At 42.3% G+C, this 13,143-nt stretch overlaps 2 protein-coding genes across 4 annotated transcripts in view; both read right to left on the reverse strand.

The window, feature by feature from the left end:
- Positions 1–1,686, reverse strand: part of LOC106847388 (zinc finger protein 550) — a 29,663-nt gene extending 27,977 nt beyond the window's left edge. Inside the window, exons 1-2 of one of the 3 annotated variants that reach the window (XM_014866640.3) lie at positions 1,396–1,560; positions 796–834 (exon numbers count right to left, since the gene is read on the reverse strand). In XM_014866640.3, coding sequence (XP_014722126.3) covers positions 796–834; positions 1,396–1,428 — 72 coding nt within the window. In that variant the 5' untranslated portion in view covers positions 1,429–1,560. Of the gene's footprint in view, positions 1–795; positions 835–1,395 lie in introns of all 3 variants that reach the window. The other 2 variants (XM_070498363.1, XM_070498362.1) reach the window with 2 other exon arrangements.
- Positions 1,687–4,355: 2,669 nt separating this feature from the next.
- On the reverse strand, positions 4,356–5,288 carry LOC106847387 (vomeronasal type-1 receptor 1-like). The gene has a single exon (XM_014866638.3). It carries the CDS (start codon positions 5,286–5,288, stop codon positions 4,356–4,358), a length of 933 nt encoding a protein of 310 aa, XP_014722124.1.
- Positions 5,289–13,143: the final 7,855 nt, after the last annotated feature.

The raw sequence follows: 13,143 nt of genomic DNA on the forward strand, positions 1-13,143 counted from the left end.
CAGACTCTTAACATAGCCAAAAACAAAACTGATATCCTCAAGGAAAATTAACCTTACTACCAACTTTAATATACTGGTTAATGAAGTTTCCATCCTTCCAGCTGCTAAACCCCAAAACTTTGAAGTCACCATTGGCCTCCACCTTTCTCTGCTTCATCCTCAAAATCTGAAATTCTAGGTGGGACTAATTAAAAAACTGATCCAGAATCCAACCAGTTCTCCCACCTTGAGGACCACCACCCTGGTGCAACCACCAACACCCACCTGAAGTACTGCAGTCACCTCTTCCGTGTTATTCCTGTTGCCTCCCCACGCCCCCAGACTGCTCTCCATGCTGCAGCCACAGAGAGCCTGCTGAGACCTGGGTCAGATCACTGTCTCCCACCCCCAACCTCCTATTTGTCCCATCACCTCCAGAAGAGACACTCAACTTCCCCTGGAGCCATTCCAGGCCTGACACCTTCCCATCTGCTCTCAGTTCTCCTTTCTTTCTCAGGAGTCAGGAGACAGGAAAACTGCAGTCCCCTGAACAAGCTCAGTCTCAACTCCCAGCATTAGCACGTTCCGGTATCTCTGTCTGGAACAATCTTTTAAATCTCCTTGTACTGGCCGCCCGCAATAGAAACCATTCCATATAACCTCCAGCCTGGATTTACCACCCTGGCTTTGGGTTTCTGCAGGGTCTCCAGGCCCAAGGACTGGAAGAGTGGCAGGTGAAGAGTCCCAGGACACAAGCCCAGAGACAAAGGGTGGGGTCAGGACCACTGAGGGCCTGGAACATCTCCACTCACTCACCCGCGTACAGTCCGTAAGTGCTTCCGTAGTCACCGGGATCTGTGGGAGGGGAGAGGTCATTGGAGGGATGTGACCAGGTCAGGGCCCCACCGGCTCAGGCCTCCCTGTATCCCTGCCCAACCGTGGAGCCAGGTGACCTGGGATGACGGCATTATCTCTGAGCCTCAGTCCTCAGTGCTGACTCTTACAGCTGGGTGACCCTGGACAAGGACTCAATCTCCCCGTGCCTCAGTGTTATCATCCCCTTTCCAGCCTGTTCTAACTCTGAGCAACTTTGAGAGGTGTGAAAGTCTAACTCAGATGATGTGCATCTTCTATTCACACCCCTCCACGGCTACCAGAGGTTGAAAGTAAAACTCCTCACTCTGCCGTTCCAGGAGCGAATGTTTCTGGGTCAGTAGCCCCTCCACGACTTTACACAAACAGGTCCCGCTGCCTGTCACACCTCATCATACTGGCTTTCAGAGATGGGGACCCCTCCCACGAGCGCCTCCCCGGCCCGGCCCCGAGGCCTGGGCTGCAGGCCCGGGAGCAGCGCCCGCCCGAGGGCTGGAGCTCGGGCTGCGCTGCGGGCGGGGCGGGCCGGAGCCGAGCGCTCACCTGAGCCGGCTCCCTCCGCGCGGCCGCCGCCATCGGCCTCGGGGGCGAAGCGGGGTCCTAAGTGGCTGACGACAGAGCCAGGGCCCGCGCACGGCGGCCATCCACGGCCGCCGACCCTCAGACCAGCCGCTGTGCAGTGGGGACCACCCCTCTCCCAGCCCTTTCTTAGTCTGGTCACCAGAAGCTCGACGCCGAGCCCCTAAAGAACTGAGATCGCCGCTGACTGGAGGGCAAAGTGTCCCCCACCACAGCGATGCCTGAAGTCCCGCCCCGAGCCTACGGTCCCAAAGCGGAAACGCCCTGTTTTCCGGGCTTTCATTGGCTGCACTCTTGGGCGCGTGTCACCGGGCATTATGGGTAACGTAGTTCTCACGGCAACGCAGGTCGCGCCGAAGGACGCCCGGCACCAGGACCGCGGAGTCTTGGCCGTCGCGTTTGGGCCGCGTGGCTGCGGCGGCTTTCAGCCCTGCGAGTACCAACACTGTCCCCGCAGGGGTGCAAAAGGGAGCCGACGACGGTCCACGCTGGGGTCTGGGGCTCGCGTGGAAGCCCGACCCCACACGGGGACCCTCTGCTGGCCCGGGGGTCGCGGGCGACGTCGGGGTTTCCCGGGTGCGGGGTGGGGATGGGGCTGGCGGCGGCGCGGGGGCGGCACTGGAAGCCCCTTCTGTGGCTGTTCTGAGTACCCTCCGCGTCCCGGGGCCGCTCTATCGGCGCTCTGAACCCCGCGAGGAGGGGTTCGAGACCTGGCCGTGGGGACTGCAGTTCCAGCGCGTCCCTCCTGCCACGCTCACTGTGCCCAGCCGGTGCTGTTCCCTATCAGATGCGCCCTCAGATCACATACGGCTCTACTGCCTTGGGGCAAGTCTGTTCTTAGAGGAAAAAAATTAACCAGGTTCACTCAGGAAAATGGGAGAAGGGAGAGCCCGCACTTTATTCAAACTAACGGATTATCTGATACGAAAACTAATTTTAATAAATAGTAGGGCATCCTCTTAGTCCCAAGATGAGGCCTTCCCGGCGTTTCCACTGGCCACTCGGGATGTTCACGGAGATGTCTCCCCTCTGGCCGCTCAGGATTCTAACGTTACCCGCGCTGTGCAGCCTCGGCAACCTCCGGCCGCTTCTCCGCCCCAGCAGCAGTTCTCCGTCCCTCCGTGCTTGTGAAGCCTCACCTTGCACGTGCACAGTTTAGTTTTATGCTAACACCCTGGTGACCCCATAAAGATTTCTGAGGCTTCTTCAATGTCCATATTCCACTTTCTGTCAGGCCCACGCAGGAATTCCAGCCTCTTCCTCAGCGCTGAGCTCTGACTACACGAAACCCACAAGTACAGCGTGAAACTTTCAATCTGTTTAAAGGTCGGGAGAAACTTTATCTGAAGTAGGAGCCCCTTCTAGAAAAACACTAGAGTTAGGAAAATTATTTTGTGAGTTGAATAAGGGGGGAGGAAAATAAAATGACAGGCTAAAGCTATGTTATACCTTATCTCTGTTTCTAGTAGGAGATGTCTACTTCCTGTTGGAGATCTGTTTTGCTATGTGCAGTTTACTCACTGGAAGAAAGATGGGTTTCCCTGACTTCATTTGGGAATGGAGGAGAGACTGTGGAGGAAGGAATTTGACATATGGGCTGTGAGACTGACTGGGATGGGCAGTGGGGAAGAGGAGACAGGGAGCCTCAGGAAATGGAATAGAGCGAGCTTACGAGGTGGTGGAGGCAGACAGTTTCCTTTCAAGGGAGTAGGTATCAGTCCATGTTTGTACACTGATGGGAGCTCAGAAGAGAGGGGAGAATAGATGAGGGAAAGGATCGTGGAAAACAGCAGGAATAAATTACTTAAGACATCAATATCCTTGGTCACTAGGGAAATTCTATTCAAAACCACAATGAGATGCTAACCTACATCTACCAGAATGACTATGGGAAAAAAGCCAAAAGTATTGACAAGATTATGGAAAAACGGGAACTCTCAGCCATTGCTGATGAGAATGTAAAATGCTGCAATGTGAAAACCAGTTTAACAGTGTGAAAACGAGTTTAGCACCTCCTCAAAAATGTAATATAGAAATGTCATTGGCCCAGGAATTCTACTCCTGGATATACACCCAAAAGAGTTGAAAACAGGGACTCAAACACATACTTGTACACCAGTGTTCACAACAGCATTATTCACAATAGCCAAGAGGTGGAAACAACCCAAGTGTCCATTAACACACGAATGGTTTAAAAAATGTGGTACATTCATTCAATGGAATATCATTTGGTTTAAAAAGGGATGAAGTTCTGATACGTACCACAACATGGATGAACCTTGAAAACATTGCGCTAAATGATTAAAACCAGACACAAAAAGATAAACATTGTATAATTCACCTTATAAGAAATATCTAGAATAGGCAAGGTCATAGAGACTGGAAGTAGATTAGAGATTACCAGGGAGTGGATGGAGAGGGGGGAATAGGGACTTATTGCTTCATGGGTACACATTTTCTGTTGGATTTTAGAAAAAAGTTTTATAAACAGTGGTAATTGATGCAAAACATTTCAAATATATTGAAGGCCACTGAATTGTATACTTGAAAATGATATAAATGACAAATTCCATGTCACATATAACTTACCACTATTATACACACCAAACCACCACAGAGTGAGAGATTTTGTCCAAATCCCCAAGCTCAAAAATTTTCTTCTGTTATCCTACTTCAAAATTTCATGAACTTTTCTGTCGATGAAGCTAAGGCAGTTAGTTTGAGTAATCTTTGTATAAATAATGTATATGATGTTCATGCTAGACATCTTATAGGAATATGAGTTCTAGGACCTGATTGTACCAGTCAGCATAGAATACTTTCCTATCAAGAATCTGAAATTATCAGTCACCTAAATATTAGCAAATGAGGAAAAGATTAGTTGAATTTCCTGTAGAGAATAGAGTCATACAGTCCCAACCAAATTAGCAAAAAGTGTTTTCCCTGCCTGGCAGATGGAACAGAACTATTTTCGCAGTGACACGAGTATCACTGCAAATGAGCACAAAGGGGCTGAATGTTGGGAAACATAAAGACAGAACTATAGAGGTATCCAGCACCCACTGGCCTGGAATAACAAATAGAGCCATCCAAAGAGACAAAAGAGAAGACAAGGAGTAAGTGGAGAAATAGGAGCTCGCAAGGATCAAGATGGTGCGTGTGGCTCTGGCCTCGGGGGAAGGTCTGAGAGAATGGCTGTTGCTGTGAATGTGTTGAACTCTTTGCTTGTGCCTGTGCAGGACAAGGACCATGGAGCCACTAGCCCAGGTCATGAGACCCAAAAATGTAAGATCTACTGTGGAGAATATGACTACAACTAGAAGCATCATAAATCGGTCTGGATTCAGTGCGCAACAGTATCCATAATTTGTATTCACACTCAAGTTTTTGCTGTGTGTTGGACCAGTAATTCTGAAAGGAACAAAGATATTTACTGAAAGATGCAGGATCCAGCAAAGGAAACAACAGAAGCCAATGCACTTCGAGGATCTCATTCTGTGCTCCATCCACCTAGAGAAATTGGGGCAAAGCCTAATGGCTTGGAAACCACTGAGGAGGGAGGTAATGCTAAGGCCAACCCCTCTGGCCACCCTGTGAAAATAGAAGACAAATTGACATCCAACCTCATTCAGGAAATATTTTGATCCAAAAGCTGCCATTGTATGAGGGATTCCTTTGGAGAAAAGCACCAAGGAGTTGGCTAAGGCCAGTTGACTGAGAATAATGTCTGTGCATCTCACTTTCTGTCCAGTGAACAAGGTGAAGTTACAAAGACAAAAGAGGGAGGTGTTTCCAAGGATTCCCACCCCCATCTGAGCGACTAAGATAATTCTCGTTTCCCACTTGGAAGAAGCCATCACATCAATATCTATGGGACATGATTTTAGTTGGAGTCAGAGGAATGGTCAGTTCAATAAACAAAAAGGAATATGCTGCCATCACCTCCCATGCTAAGCCTAACACATTCTTTCTCAATTTAAGTGAGCATTAAGTACGTGTGCTTATATGTACAAAGGCTATTCCTGAAGGTTCTACTTGGAAACAATTGGACTATCTATTTACAGGAACTGGGTGAATGCATTATGGCCCATCTGCACAACAGAGTTGTCTACACCTGTACATTGAGTAAGGAGGATCTCTCTACTGGCTTACAGTTATGAACTGGATGCCTTCTGCAGTGAGAAGCCAGGTATAAGACTGGGTGTAGCATATGCTAGAGTTTTCCCAAGTAAATGGAGGGATGAAAATATAGGCACAGAACATACATGGGATGGGGCAGAATTTAAAAGTAGACTTTTAAGGAAAAACTCTTGTTATAGTGTTTTATTTGTACAAATGTACATATTTCAGATAATTATTAAATATTTGCTTTAATATAAATATTACAGCAAAGTAAATGTTTTAAAAACACTAAATTCAAAGGTTAAAAAATTGATTGAATATCCAGTTGGTAGTCTTTATATGTAATGGAAATACTTCAAGTGAATTGAAAATACAGAATTTTGACCGTATATCCATAAGAGAGATAAATGAAGGCAAAACTACCTGCAATGAATGAATCTTAAATTTTGCCTGTATATTTTGCTATAAAGTATTGCTAGACATTTTGAAAACAAGTATGTTAATATAAATGAGAAACGGTCTTTCTGTGTAAGGCAACATAACTGCAAATATGAAACCAAATAACTCGAATAGCAATCTAAACCCTACATTTGATAAGAACAATCAATCCTCACTCATTTAGTATTTGATTTTAAACTTACATGCATTTCATTTCTCTTTCCTTTGAAAAAGGTCTAGAAATGACGGACAACCCTACAACAATGCCTAATTAAAGCAGCCAGTTTATGGACTCTTAAAACAGTTACTCACTGGAAGAAAGCACAGTGTCTTGGGGAAAAAAACCTTATCTTAGGTCTAGAGTAGGAACTTCTCAATATCATCTTGAAACTTCTCGTCAAATAAAAGAAGTAAGGAAATTCAGAATGCTGAGCTTACTTCAAGAGGTCACAGGATTCCACCTGAAGAAGCTGCCGCTGCACAATTTTGGTGCAATTGTTACTCCAAAGGATTCACAAACATAAGCCAAATGCTTATGGTGTAAGTGATAGAAAAATAACTGCAAAGGTTAATGCTGGAAGATGTTAGGGAAGCAACTCAGTATTCTGAAAACTGATAGAGGATGTCTCTCCGCTGTGTCTCCTGCAGTAGTGGCACAGACTGTTTTTCCCGTTAAGAAATCTTTGTGTGGGCAGACAAAACTGGTCTGTTTTGGATGAGACCTGTGGATGTCACCTAAAAACATTTTCTATCATGGGAAGAAATACAGAGCTACAAAATTAAATCATAAAAAAATAATTTAACAAGGTTTTGGGGGAGACTTCCCCATGAGAATATTCCTTCTTCCAGATGCACTGATGTTTGAGGGGTGGATGATGAAGTATGAGGACATTGTCATGTGCAAAGACGAAAAACCAGCATGCTGGACAGCACCTTGCTGAGTCACCATCTTCCCAGCGTGATCGTTTCAATATGGCAGGAATAATAGCTGTGAGATGTATTTCAGTTTCCGTGATTGAAAACTGAAATGGTCATACACTTGAAAAATAAAGGAATTGTTGTTAGGATCAATAATATAATTTAGAATAGTCACCAATAAAGAGAGTCCAAAATTTTCCTTTATGTAGGCAATGGATCCTTAAATGTATAAGCAAAAATACATTAGTGAAAGACAAGTGAAAATTTTTAAAACATTAAAATTAAGTAATATGGGAGAAATATTGAATGAAAACCAAACAATGTATTTAAATCATAGGATTCATCTTAAGTAACAGCAGAGAAAACAGTTGTCCTAGATGGAAATTTGTCCAATGTTAATAATTCAGCTCATACTAACAGGTATGTGTTTGAATAAAATTCCAATGAAAATTTCTGAAGTTCCTCTACTAATATGAAAAGTACACAGATTTTAAAAAATCCGTTTAATGAAAAGAACTTGTCTTACTGTATATAAAGTATAATAACTGCAGCTTGCTACGGGCAAAAACCAGAAATGTAATAGAACAAGGGAGCTTGCAAATCATCTGTGTTTGCAGGAATTTATTGGATAGGTTCATAGAGGTTTATATATGATAAAAGTTAATGATGAATTAGTTTGTATAAATGGCTTATTTAATATATGTTATTAAAATATTTGGAGATTTATTGAACAGTTTAGAGATGTATTTCCAGCTTTAATCATAGAGAAAATAATACTAGATCTAAACATCAGGAATGTCTAATCTCTTAGCTAAAAATATTACAGTCTATTTCCATAATTTTGCTTGAAAAAGTATTACTAAGCGTGTACCAAACCTAGGGACTTAAAACATTTTTAGCACATTTGTATTTATAAAAAATTTAAAAATTTTCACTTTTATGCTATCTTTTACTGAAAGATTCCTAAAACAAATAGAAAAATAAAACTCAAAATAAACATTTAAATATGTAGAAGGACAAGAGGCAACTATCTCAGTGCTTCTTTTGGCAACGTATATGGACAGCTCTTTTTTTTTCTTTTTTAAAGATTGGCACCTGAGCTAACAACTGTGGCCAATCTTTTTTTTTTTTTTTTTTCTGCTTTATGTCCCCAAATCCCCCCTGGTACATAGTTGTATATCTCAGTTGCAGGTCCTTCTAGTTGTGGCATATGGGATGCCGCCTCAACGTGACCTGATGAGCAGTGCCATGTCCGATCCGAACCAGCGAAACCCTGGGCTGCCGCAGTGGAGCGAGAGAACTTAACCACTCGGCCATGGGGCCGGCCCCTGGACAACCCTTAAAAAAGAAATCATGCATTATAAAGTATGATTTTTTCATAAACATCAGAAAAAGCCAAATTACATTGAAAATGACACTGAATGTTTCATATATATACACACTATTGCTGAAATTTTTTCAATTTTTCAAAACCATTTAGAATGCCAAATACACAAAATTGTATGTGATATCTTCTCTAACCTTTTTTCCAGAATGATTGTGCAATTGAGGGTTCGGTGAATTAAGCCCTGTGTAAAATATATTTCAATTATATTTCAGTGAATGAACTAAAGAGAACAGTTTGTATTTAATTGTGGAGGAGACGCCTCACTCAGGTGGACAGGGTCAGGATAGGGGAGGTCAGAGTGAACGTCTGCCTTCAATTTATACATACATTGATTTGCTTAAAATTTCACAGTAAAATTTCTAGTTTTTAAGTTTAAATTTATAGTTTTTAAAACACCGCTTAAGATTGAAAAGAGAGATTTGGGGAGTAACTAATGAAATAAAAAATATATAACAGCAATGGGACAGTGAGGTAAACTACAAGAAATGGACAGATTCAAGACTCTTTTGGAAGAGACACCATAAAATTAATTTAAATCTAAAACACTTAGGTAAGAAGACATGGTATGCGAATTAATAAAATTTGTTTAGGGGCCAGCCCTGTGGCCGAGTGGTTAAGTTTGTGCGCTCCCGCTTTGGTGGCCCAGGGTTTGGCAGGTTTGGATCCTGGGCACGGACATGGCACCGCTCATCAGGCCATGCTGAGGCGGCGTCCCACACAGCACAACCAGAAGGACCTACAACTAGAGTATACAACTATATACTGGGGGGCCTTGGGGAGAACAAGGAAAAATTTAAAAAAACATTTTAAAATAAAATTTGTATAATTGGAAAGCCTGCATCAGGAGCCTGTAAATCCAGAAATTACTGTGGTTAGTGATCATTGTAGCCCTTAAAACTTTAGATCAGGCAATAAAGGATCAGGATATTTTCCCAACTGTAGGGTTTAGGGCAAAGAGGGAGGATCTAAATGAAGTGACTCCTGCTCTTAGAAAGAGGGATGTGAATCTCCCCATCAAACAAGTTCTCCAATCAGAATTCTATTTTATTGTTTTTATTCTTATCTTTTAGGTTGATAAACACACATCTTAGAGAGTAGAGAGCAAGAGCTTAGTCACAGAATGCAAATAGCAAGGCCATTTTAACTTCTGCTTACATTAAATGCGGGGGTAATATTACTATCTTAGGATGAAAGTTTCAGATTATTCCTTTTTTTTCCAAACCTCATGATCAGGAGGCACAATGTTCTTTAAATAAGCATTTCCTTTCCTTAAATGGAGAATGACTAGACTTTCAGTTCTCTAAATAGGAGATAAATATTAATGCTCTTCTATGGATGACAGGAATTTTAGACTTATAACATTACAGACGCCATTTAGCACAAAAGGCTCACAAGAAAATACAGCAAAACCAAATGCTCATGCCAACGCCTGCCACTCAGGCCTCAGGTAACTACGCCTGTCACTCAGGCCTCAGGTAACTACGCCTGCCACTCAGGCCTCAGGTAACTACGCCTGCCACTCAGGCCTCAGGTAACTACGCCTGTCACTCAGGCCTCAGGTAACTACTCAGAGCCCGGAGCTCGGCATCATTCTCTAAGTGCTGGGCACATGCCTGCAGTGTGAAGTCTTTAGAGTGACTGCTATGCGGTTCAGCATCTTTCGTCAGAGAAAAATAAAGCAAGATTTCACAGAAGCTGTAACTGTGAGGAAAGAGGAGTGATGGCAGGCAGCCATCAAGCAGGTGGGCGAAGGGGTGGTACGCAGCAGATATTCTCAGGCAGCATCATTTCTCACTATATACAAAAATATATTGTATTCCAATCCCAGAAAACATATGAGACAAACATATGAGAGAGATTTATGTCTGTGTGTTTTACTGGATTTTCTGTGATATAAATCTATGACTCTGACATTTATCTAAAAAAAATAGACACTTACCAAGTAACATTTACAATCAGGACGCTGGATTCCCAGGCACATCTGTGTAGGTGTGGAAAGGGGTGTCTGAATCCAAGATAAAGGTTTGGGACACCATGATGTCATCTCCTTGTTGGGAAGTGATTATCAAGTCACCTGTAATTTCAGTGACAAGACCTGCATAGGGAGTTGAGATGATCTTTGAAAAACATTTTCAGGTTGTATAAATTACTGAAAGCAATTAATATTGAATTATCAAGTTTTCTATTGAAAATTGCAGAAATAGCTGGGGAACAATTTACCTGCGAAACTCTTTTAGAAAAATGAATCTCATGGAACATTGAGCAGACCAGAAGGCACTGGGTTCTAATTAGTCAGAGAATGCAACTGAGCATCTCTGTATCTAGGATTATTAATCACTTTGAAGTTTGTGTCAGAATATGATTCCCTCCTGTTGCTGAGTTCCCTGACTGTGCTGAAATTGAAGGGAGAGCAGCAAATGAGTAGAGATAGAAAGAATAGCTGTGTGGTTCATGTGAACAGAAATCTGTGATGTCATCTCCTTAAGTGTTCTTCAAGATATTTATTGAAGTTCTTACGTCAGTTGGGCGCTGGCTACACTGGAACATCATTACACAAAACACGGAAACGACCTTCTCATGGAGAGAAACAGGTAGCATTAAATAAAACCAAGTTGTTAAATTCTTTAGTTTATTAGAGGGTGTCATGTTCTATGGAAAACAGAAAAGAAGAGCAGAATGTGGATGATGAAACGTTCAGTGGACAAAGAAGGGTCCACTGCAACATTAAGTAGGATATTCATAGTAGGTCTCATAAGGAAGATGATACTGAAGCTAATATTTTAAAGAGACGAAGGAGCAGGCTTGATTACTCCTTTTAAATCTTTCAGTGTTTGTGTTTTTCTTGCATTAGTGCTGTAGATAGGACTATAACTAGAGGATAGTAACGAAAAGTAGTGGAAAGGATGGGAATCTGTCTTTTGCTGCTTCACATGAGGAAACTATTCTAATCTTGGAGCAATGGGTGTAATACTGGTGTAGGTTTCTGTAGATGCTATTGACTTTACAGTCTTTTCCTAGCAGTTTTCTTCATAATGAGGTCAAATTATATTACATTGTGTTTAAACCTCTGGTGAAGTTTTTATATGATATTTCTATTTCTTTCAGCTAAAGTGGCCATTGCATAGATGGAGATTTCTAACTTTCTATTTTGACGCAACGTTAAGCTTACAGAAAAGATGCAGGTAAAGGAAAGGGAGAGTTTCTATACTCTATACCGGGTTGCCTCCCTCCCACTCCTGCTCTTCCTTCTCTTTTTACTTCTCTGAACTTTTTTCCAGGTTTATTAAGATTAATTGACATATAACATTTTGTAAGTTTAAGGTGTGTAACGTGATGAGTTGGTACATGTACAGTGGGAAAGGATGATCAAAACAGGGCTAATTAACACCTCCATCACCTCACATAATTACCTTTTGTGTTGTTTGTGTGGTGAAAACATTTAAGATCTATTCTCTTAGTGACATTCAAGTATACAATACAGTATTGTTAACTAGAGTCGCTATGCTGAACATTAGATCCCCAGAACCTATTCACCTTATATTTGCCACAAATTGGGAGTTTGTACCCTTTGATCAATATCTCCCCATTTCCCCGACTCCTCAACTCCTGGCAACCACTGTTCTCCTCTCTGTCTCTGTGAGTTCAGCTCTTTTAGATTCCACATATAAGTGAGATCACACAGTATTTGCCTTTCTGTGTCTGACTTATTTCTCTTAGCCAAATGCCCTCAAGGGCTGTCCATCTTGTTGCAAATGGCAGAGTTTCCTTCTTTCTCACGGCTGAATGGTTTCCCATTATACATAAATGTATCTCACATCTTCTTTATCCGTTCATCCATAGACAGACACTTAGGTTCTTAGCTATTTTGAATAATACTGCAATGAAAAAGAGAGTGCAAACATCTCTTTAAGATCCTAATTTTATTTCCTTTGTATATATACCCAGAAATGAGATTGCTGAATCCTATGGTAGTTCTATTTTAAATTTTTTGAGGAACCTCCATGTTGTTTTACATAGCAGCTATACTGATTTCCCACCAACAAGGCATAAGGGTTCTCTTTTTCTTTCTTCTGCTTTATCCATTTTGCTGGTGGTGGTCTCAGTTGCATTTTTTCATTTCATTCATTGTATTCTCCAGCTCTAGAATTTATGTTTGGTTCTTTTTTAGGATTTCCATCTCTTTGTTGTACTTCTCATTCATGTATTGTTTTCCTGGTGTCATTGAATTATCCTTCTGTGTTTTCTTATAGCTCATTGAGCTTCCTGAAAACAGCTGTTTTGAATTATTTATTGGGTAAATCACAGAGCTCCATGTCTTTGGGGTCAGTTACTGGAAAATTATTGTGTTCCTTTGGTGGTATCATGTTTCCTTGATTTTTCATGTTCCTTAAAGTCTTGCATTGTTGTCTTCTCTCTCTCTCTTTTTTTTTTTGCTGAGGGAGATTCACTCTGAGCTAACATCTGTTGCCAATCCTCCTCAGTTTTTTTGGATATGAGCCTCCACCACAGCATGGCGACTGACAGATGAGTAGTGTAGCTCCATGCCTGGGGAACTGGGCCAGGCTGCCGAAGCAGAGCATGCTGAACTTAACCACTAGGCCACTGGGCTAGCCCATGTTGTCTTCTTATTTGAACTAGCAGTTACCTCTTCCAGTCTTTACTGACTAACTTTTGGAGAGAAATACCTTCTGTCAACCCTGCCAGGGCTTCTGAGGCTTTCTCACACTTTCTATGGATTTACCTGCTCTACACTTCTTGCTCCCACTTGTGGTAGAATTCTTAAGTTTGTATGCCTTCTCTCCAGCCTCTCAAGCCAGGCCGAGGTGCTGACAGCCTTCCTTTTGCTT

The sequence above is a fragment of the Equus asinus genome, chromosome 26 (genome assembly GCF_041296235.1).
Source record: "Equus asinus isolate D_3611 breed Donkey chromosome 26, EquAss-T2T_v2, whole genome shotgun sequence".
Classification (NCBI taxonomy): domain Eukaryota; kingdom Metazoa; phylum Chordata; class Mammalia; order Perissodactyla; family Equidae; genus Equus; species Equus asinus.

Excerpts from the sequence above, each read along its gene's own strand:
- LOC106847387 (XM_014866638.3), bottom strand. The coding sequence starts at position 5,288 with ATGGCTTCTTCCAAGTGGGAAACGAGAATTATCTTAGTCGCTCAGATG.